This window comes from Seriola lalandi, unplaced genomic scaffold, assembly GCF_002814215.2.
Source record: "Seriola lalandi dorsalis isolate HSWRI2012SDOR001 ecotype SW California unplaced genomic scaffold, Sedor1 jcf7180002054478, whole genome shotgun sequence".
In the NCBI taxonomy this organism is placed as follows: domain Eukaryota; kingdom Metazoa; phylum Chordata; class Actinopteri; order Carangiformes; family Carangidae; genus Seriola; species Seriola lalandi.
In genome coordinates this window covers 351,977-360,062 of record NW_019525031.1, presented here as the reverse complement: position 1 = coordinate 360,062, position 8,086 = coordinate 351,977, and the positions used below count along the sequence as shown (strand labels likewise).

Genomic DNA, 8,086 nt, shown 5'->3' with positions numbered 1-8,086 from the left:
GGGGTGGGGATAAAGTGGAGTAAGCTTCCGCATGCAAGGTCAACGAGAGAGAACCTGGAATTCTGTTTTCACTTGCATCCGAACGTAGCCCTGTTTTTTTATTCTTTTTATTTTATTTTTTAACGCTACTGTGATATGGCTTTAATTCTTAAATTCAAGAGTTTCATTTTGGTTTCGCAGATATGGAAAATAAAAGAAAAGAAAAGGAAAATCTAGTGTGTGTTTCACATGATATCTGTCGTCACCATCACCTGGGTTGCCAGCAGTTATCTTACAGGTGACGGACGACTCACAGTGTCGAGCAGTCTGTGAAACAGTCCGACAACTCCAGCAATTTGTCTGATATTCACACATCCACTGACCTAAGAGCTGCATTTACACACAATCACAGGTAAGAAGCTACAAAAACTTACAACAGTTAAAAAGGGCAGAGGATATGAATTAAGTTATATCACATATTAAAGTCACTTAAGCATAAATTCAATGATTAGAATTCAAATCAAAGAGGAAAAAAAAAAAAAAAACATACATCTGGTCAATAGAATCAGGATTATAAAAAAAAGATTAGATAAAATGTCTGTTGGTAGAAATATACAAACTCCAGATAATGGAAACATTCAGTTACATACATCTGAGAGCTGAGCTTAATATGGGCACAGTGGAGAAATGTTTACTCTTTTAAAAAGTGGGAGGATTAAGGGGATAGAAGCAAAAGAAAGGGATTACATAGTAATTCTAAAATCAATTAAATGTCCCATTGGTTTACATAAATATGACAAATAATAAATCTAGAACGTTTCCTCGAGGGACACTGAGATCGGTGAGTAAGGTCTGTCTCTGTGACGACAACAAAACAAAATAACAAACATCTTTTTAGTGTCCTTGAAAGTGATTTCAGTTCATCATCCGGGTCTTGAATGCGGGAAATTCCCCTTCATCCTCTGACCAGCGGTTACCTATAGAAATAATGAGGATAAACTGAGACGGGGAAGAGAGAGATGAACGGACACGAGAGGGAGGAAGCAGGGCGGAAGCAGAGGAATGGGTGGAGGGAGGAGGGGGGGAGGAGAGAGAGAGAGAGAGGAGAAGGCGTAACACGTGCGTTATTAGAGCCGAGAATTGTGGGAGAAGAAAGCTGCCGTCTGCCTGGAGGTGGCGATCTTACCGTTGTGTGTTAACAAGAGTAGGTCCTGACTGTGGCCGTGTCCAGCCTCTGTATAGACTGACTTCCTGTGTTTCCATGGTGACAGAAATCACATGCAGAGACATGCCGTTAGTCACAGCATCGTCAACAAACAGCAAAGCAGCAAAGAAGAGAAGAAGTTCGAGTTCACGAGGAGTCACAGCTCATCAGAGGTCAAAGGTCAATGACGTGCACAAACACACACACACACACTCGTCTACCACTCCTCCCTCTGCTTACCGTCCATCGGGCTCCTCTTTGGCTGTGTGGAGGGAGACGCGGCGCTGCTGCTGGTCACTCTGAAGTTGGCGGGGAGCGTGTCCGAGGCGCCGAGCGACCCCCCCCTCATGTCTTTGGGCCTGAACTTCTTCCTCCATGATGGAGCTCGGCGGAAGTTCTTATCGTCGTCCTTGACGAGAGGTTGAGAGAGAAAGTTATTTTCACACATTATTTCTCATCTGTGGTGTTGTCACTGTGTGTGTGTGTGTGTGTGTGTGTGTGTGTGTGTGTGTGTGTGTGTGTGTGTCACCTCTTCCATTCTCCTGTCTGTGCCCATGGCCAGCAGACTGTTGTATTCACGCTCTAGAGTCGCTCTCGCCTAGAAAAGAGAGAGAAGAGCAGGAAAAGGTCAGAATCCAAATGATCCATGTAACTCTGACTCGACAGTAGAGACTGACGGACTCTGCAGCCAACAGATCACAAACCATTTCTACATTCAGCTGATGTTAAACAAGACTATTGTGTGTGTGTGTGTGTGTGTGTGTGTGTGTGTGTACCTGTGTGTTCTGTGTGGGGATCTGCAGCAGCAGAGCCAGGGTGTTGTGATCGAAGGTTTCGTCCAGGGCGAGCAGCGCCCCGTGGACGCCGCTCTCATAAAGGTTTCCACTGTACTCCTTCAGTCCGATGGCCTGAACCCAGCTGATCACGCGCTCGTTGCTCCACACCAGGACGTCTGGAGTCACGGATAAAAATTCATTCACAGAAGATGAATCATGACATTGTGAGTTAGAGCTTCAGTTAAAGAGATAAACAACTGAACTCAAACTAACAAAATAACGAAAGCTAGAGGTGAAAAAACATTTTTATTAACTGAAATAAAAATAAAAACGAAGCTTAATAAAAAGTCTTTAATTTTCCTTTTTGTTTATTTCATACATGAACTGAATATTATGAAATCTTTCTTCCATGTCCTTTAACTGTGGGGTGGAGCAGTATCTCACAGCTGATTGGCTGTCAGTGAACCAACAGTACATGTGACCTAGAGCTGCAGCTACACGGTTCACAGGTGGCTCATCTAATCTATCTATCTGATTTATTTAGTTTGAAAACGTTTGAATCCAACACTGACAAAAACCCCATTATACAAAAAAACTCAACTAACACTGAAACTAATAAAAACAAAAACGGATCATTTAAAAAAATAAGAGCTGAACGAAACCTGCTTCAAAAACAAATTATAATAATAAAAATAAAAACTAAAGAAGTGTTATAACCTCTGGCTGTGAGTGTGTTATATATAATATATATATATATATATAGTGAATCTGTCCGTCACCTTTCAGCTCCAGCTGACACTCCTCTCTTTTCCTCTCCAGCTCCTTCCTGTCGTAGTTGAGTCTCCTCAGACACATCACTCCACACTGAAAACTGTTCCTGTTGCAGCGACACACACACACAGTTCTCTGTTGTCGTTACCGTGGAAACCGTTACTATAGTTACACTGATGCACATTCTTTCTCTTACATTAGCGCTCCAGCATTGGCCTGTCACATGTTTTAAGTGAATTTTGTAAAAAACAAACGGAGCTCAATAATCAGACGCTCACAGGTGTTGGTGCGTTTTACCTGTGGAAGCTGTCCACCATCTTCAGCTGTCCCCTGAGGTCCTTCTTGGTCAGGTGGTCCAGCATGCGGGCGTCCACCAGGGACTCCATGAAGTAGGAGCGGTACTGAGGCAGACCCAGACTCGGCAGCCACTCGTTACCGATCCACTCGTGGTTCATGTCTCCGTACGCCAACGTCTGCGGTCAGAGGAGAGAGGGCTTAACGAGTGTGTGTGTGTGTGTGTGTGTGTGTGTGTGTGTTGAAAAGGTGGAACGTGTTGTTTACATGTAAGAAACTAATTAACTACTCCAGGGTATTGAAAACTATATTTTGTCATTTGTTGATTTGTTGTTCAGGTATTTATTCCGACATGAACACAGATCATTTGTTCACTGATTTCTCTGTACGATCATAAAGGACGATGACGTCATAATGGATGATTATAACAGAAAATGTAAAATAAAAATGTGACTTCAGCCTTCAACACTGACCTGCCGGATCCTAATGAGACTGTTGATTAGACATGTAATTATCACACAAGTAGTCCTTCATTTATTTGACCTGTTACTTGTTGTTTTCTATGTTCTATGGTTGTTATTTTTACTGTCTGCAGGGCTGTTGGTGAACTCCTCTGACTCTGTGGTTTTCACACAGGAAACCTGACGAACTCGTCACCACAGGTTTCCTTCTCAAACCTCGTCCCTGCACTTCACCCAGACGACCACTAGAGGAGACTGTCGAGCTGCTACTGAAATGTACAGCAGTAAAATGATCTTCAGATCTGATATTTCAATGGTATGAAACAAGTGAAATTGACCAATAATCTTAGTGATGAGGGGTGGGGAATGGGATTTATATAATTTATCATCTTCTTTTTCCTCTTCTCTCTTTTTTCTTGTTGTTTGTTCATATTTTGTAATTATTATTATTATTATTATTATTATTATATTTATTCTGTAGTTTTTTCTCGATATACTAGCACACTCGACTTACTATAATTTGCACATGCTTCGTCCCTCCACTAACATCCACTGTGTTGTTACTTCCTTTTTTTTTATGCAATAAATAATTGATCACAGAAGAATAAGATGCAACTGGAACTCTAAAATACATGATCAGACTGAACGGGGGGTAAAGAACAAATAACACGGTGCAGTTTGAGAATATGTAGCGTCTCTAGTGGCTAAGATCACGTCACATGCAACACTTATATTTTTATAAATAAACACCATGTTTCACATCGTTTTTCTCCCGGTTCTTTTTGGAGTCGTTCGGACTCAGTCGTTCTAGAAGATGCAGATGTTTCACAATACTGATAAAGAGTCCAGCAGAGGGACAGTTTTTCTGAAGCCAGTATTTTGTAATGGCTTTTTTATTTGCTGCCAACATGATCTTTAGGAGATCACCTTTGCTTTGTCCTTCCCCTGCCGTTCTTAAGATGGTTCGAATCCCCCCCTCCACAGATTGGCTCATTGGCTTATTTCAATTAGAATTATGGGGTTTTATTTATTTTGCAGTCACTTTAATTAAACCATATTAAAAGGTATACATTTTGATTAATACTAATAATCACAAGGAGAGGTTATCTTTGCTCATACTACTGTTTGTCCTTTTGCAGTTTTTTCCTACAGATGTTTTAGATGACATATTCCAAACAGCATGACGGTCTTATTCAAAGAGAACAGAGGTCCAGTACTTCAGGTCAGTATTCACTGTAGTTTCTACTGGACAAATAAACCAAAATAAAACCACCAAACGTGTTCAGTGTGGAAGCAAACTTAGTGAAAAACATCTGGAAATAAATACAGAGGGAAAACTGTGACATCTACTGTGAGAGGTTATTTTTAAAAAAGAATAAACTGAGTAAAAGCTGGTGTTAAGAACAGAAGAGTCAGAAGGTGAGCAGGTGTTTTTTTTTTGGGGGGGGGGGGGCGTGTGCAAACCTGGGCCCAGCTGCCCTCGTCATCCTCCTGGTGTTAGCATGGTTAGAGTGACAGCATGGTGAGAAGAGAAGACAGGCGGGGGGTTAGTGATGCAGCAGTGCTGGGAGGTTAGAGCAGCTTCATGTGGAAAATATCATTCACAGTAACAGAACAACACACAAATTAATAATTAATAAAGAGGAAATAAAAACATTATCACTGTGGGAGTGTGTATATGGATGAAGTTGTTACTGGTGTTTCATTTAGATTTTGATAAACAGATAAATGTAACTACCCAAAGAACTTTTTCTTTCATATTCTAAGTGCGAGATCCTCATTGTTTCCTTTTGTGTTTCTTCTTCTTGTTTTTATTGTTTGCACTGATCAGGAGGAACGCTCCGAAGATCATTGTGTACAAGACTCTCTCTATTCTGTTCTACAAACTGTGAAACTTTGTCAGTTTTTTGACAAATTGAAAAAAAAAAAAATCAGATTACTGCATCACATTGACGCAAAAATCCAATGCTGAGAAAAAATGTACACCCTGGTACAATGAGAGATTTAAAAAAGAAGCTTGCCCAGACCTAGTACGTGGTAGTGTTAGATCTACAGAATAAAATAAGGACATAAAGATGGCAGTGTGAGGGAGTTCTTCTCTATTTCTGATGCGATGTTCTGACTGTTTCAAACATCAAACTGTCAACAAAACAAAACGAACCTTTAGAAACAGCTGTTTTAAACCAACTACACAGCTAACACACAAACACACAAAACACTAGCTGATGTAATCGTGCACACACACACACACACACACACACACACGGTTTACAAAGCCTAAAGCAAGAGACCAACTAGGACAGAAAAATCACAATAAGACTTTTTCCAAGTTTCCTTGTGAGTCAGATTTTGTGCTATGTAATATTTTAGATAAATACTGAAGTGATCAACAACAACATGTGTAATGTTATTATATACATATATGTGGTCAATGAGTGAGGTCTGACTGTCCTTAAGGAAACTTGGAACGAGCCTCGACTGTCCCCACAGACGCGAGGAGCCACCGCTGTCGAGCCAATCAGGACAGACTAACCGTGGGAGGCGTGGCTGCCAAACTTTCCATTTCTTCGTGAGTGACCCAAACATTTCCTGTGGTCTGATCATGTGACACCCCCCAATCACAGGTGAGAGAAGAGCGCAAGGAGGGAGGAGCGATTGAGGACAGACAAGAGAATGGGATGGAGAGAGAAAATCAAGAAGTGCTCGTTCATTTGTCGTTATCGTTGTTAGCAAAAGAATGAAGCAACAATTTGATCCCCTCATTAGTAAATGTTAAATATAAAATTGGTTAAATGTTAATGCATGCTCAAACAGGTGATAAGAGCCTCTGCAGTGTCTGTATTGAGGAGATAAACAGCTACGTGTGCGTGTTTCGTGAACGTGAACACAGATAGATACCGTTCTTGAGGTGGGCGGGGCAGAGGGGCTGGTCAGAGACATGATTTCCTGGATGGCCAGGCGGAGCTTCAAACGGTGTAACGGGTTACTGATTCCGATCTCCCGTTGGATCTCCGTGTCCGACAGCGCCGACATGATGGCTCCGCTCTTCACGTTGGCACGACACGCCGCCACGTACCAGGCTGGCATCCCCACCCACAGCTGCTCAGAGGAGAGACGGTGCAACCAGTGAATAATAGATCAATAACAGATATTTTACTAGTTTCAGATCAGCTGCGTCTGTGTCGTACCTCCAACCAAACCACAACAGTCGGTCCGTCCCACTGGGCGAACGGCAGGCCCTGCCGCCGAGCCTCCTCCAGTAGTTCATGCCTGAGACACAAAATTAAAAATTAAAGCCGATACGCACTAAGACTTTGCCCAAAAACCCAAACGGTAGCCACACCCCCAAATCCACAGAGCCCGCCATAAACTCCCAATATGCACTGGACCAAATCCACCTTTTGAACACACACGTACACAAACCGCAAGACGCCGACCGACATGCACAGTCAGAGCAGAGAGCAGGAGTTTGAGAGAAAACAGAGATTGACACCCAAGAAGACTCAGAGACGAACTCATCTGGAAAACCTTCGACAGAAATTTAAAACCTCCTCTGCCTTTTTCAAGCCTGAACTGCCCAGGTGCAACCAGATGGGTCTTTGGTTCAGCCGCCGGGAGATGACTTTGGGTCACAGCCAGGGGCTTCAGGACCGAGGGACTTTATTAGTCAGTTAGGTTTTCTCCCAGAACCAGTGCTTTGAGAGTCCACTTACAAAGTCCACAGTACGGACGCATTCCTCTACAACTGCAGGTGCTATGACATGCACGGAGGGAAGGACAGAGAAACTCTTGCAGTAGCTTTCTACATGTCGTTCGTTGCTTTCATGCACATTCTCAGTTTGTAATAAAGGAACAGAGACATTAGTCCGGGAGGTTTGTGGGGATGTTTGGAGGTTCATTACCATGGAAACAAATGAATTTAGCTGATGCTGTAAAATGAGGAAAACTACTGTGGTTGGCCACTGGATGGGGCTGTGGGACACCCATCCTGTGTTTGGCAGATCTGCCTTTATAAAAAGATTAACAGATGGTCAAAACAATGTTGTTGCTGCTTCAATTAGCAACAACACACTGATTCTGCTGAAGTGTGTTGTCTGACGTTTTCAAACTTATGGACAAAAACTAAACTATTAGGTTGAATTCTTCCATTAAGTATCTTTCCTGTAGTTGTAGTGCAGAACTTCATGCTCCGGGAAGGAAAATTTGCCACTCACTAAAAATCAGCACACACACATTCCTGTTAGTTAAGCTCCTCTGTGGAAAGCAGGGCAAAGAGCAGCGTGGAAAAGCCATCAGACACTCAGAGGGACATTTGTTCGGGGTCCTCAGTTATTGGTGAGGTCAACGTGAAGCCGAGTGAAGGAAGAAAGATAAAAGGCAAAGCAAGAGCAATATGAACCAACTTACCCTGTCTTTGGACTACACATGGAATGAGAAGGGGATGGTAAAAAAAAAAAAGAGGGAGGTTGGCAAAACAATAAAGAGAAAGAATTGATGCTAATTTAAGAGCTACATGGAAGCAAAACAACATTTATGGTGTTGGCAAAACGTTTCACAAAAGTAAGAGCGAAGGAAAAAACATAAAAATCTTTTTTTTTTTT

General features: G+C 42.2%; 1 protein-coding gene across 9 annotated transcripts in view; it reads right to left on the bottom strand.

Annotated features, from left to right (window-relative positions):
• Positions 1 to 525: 525 nt before the first annotated feature.
• Positions 526 to 8,086, bottom strand: part of ppfia1 (PTPRF interacting protein alpha 1) — a 41,405-nt gene continuing 33,844 nt past the window's right edge. For 2 of the 9 annotated variants that reach the window (XM_023412394.2, XM_087175637.1), the window contains 11 exons: positions 7,893 to 7,904; positions 6,674 to 6,755; positions 6,384 to 6,584; positions 6,019 to 6,081; positions 4,950 to 4,976; positions 3,028 to 3,203; positions 2,739 to 2,836; positions 1,960 to 2,135; positions 1,713 to 1,781; positions 1,424 to 1,592; positions 526 to 956 (listed from right to left, as the gene is read on the bottom strand). In XM_023412394.2, the coding sequence (XP_023268162.1) occupies positions 895 to 956; positions 1,424 to 1,592; positions 1,713 to 1,781; positions 1,960 to 2,135; positions 2,739 to 2,836; positions 3,028 to 3,203; positions 4,950 to 4,976; positions 6,019 to 6,081; positions 6,384 to 6,584; positions 6,674 to 6,755; positions 7,893 to 7,904 (1,135 nt within the window). In that variant the 3' untranslated portion in view covers positions 526 to 894. Of the gene's footprint in view, positions 979 to 1,165; positions 1,231 to 1,423; positions 1,593 to 1,712; positions 1,782 to 1,959; positions 2,136 to 2,738; positions 2,837 to 3,027; positions 3,204 to 4,949; positions 4,977 to 6,018; positions 6,082 to 6,383; positions 6,585 to 6,673; positions 6,756 to 7,892; positions 7,905 to 8,086 lie in introns of all 9 variants that reach the window. The other 7 variants (XM_087175634.1, XM_087175635.1, XM_023412406.2 and 4 more) reach the window with 7 other exon arrangements.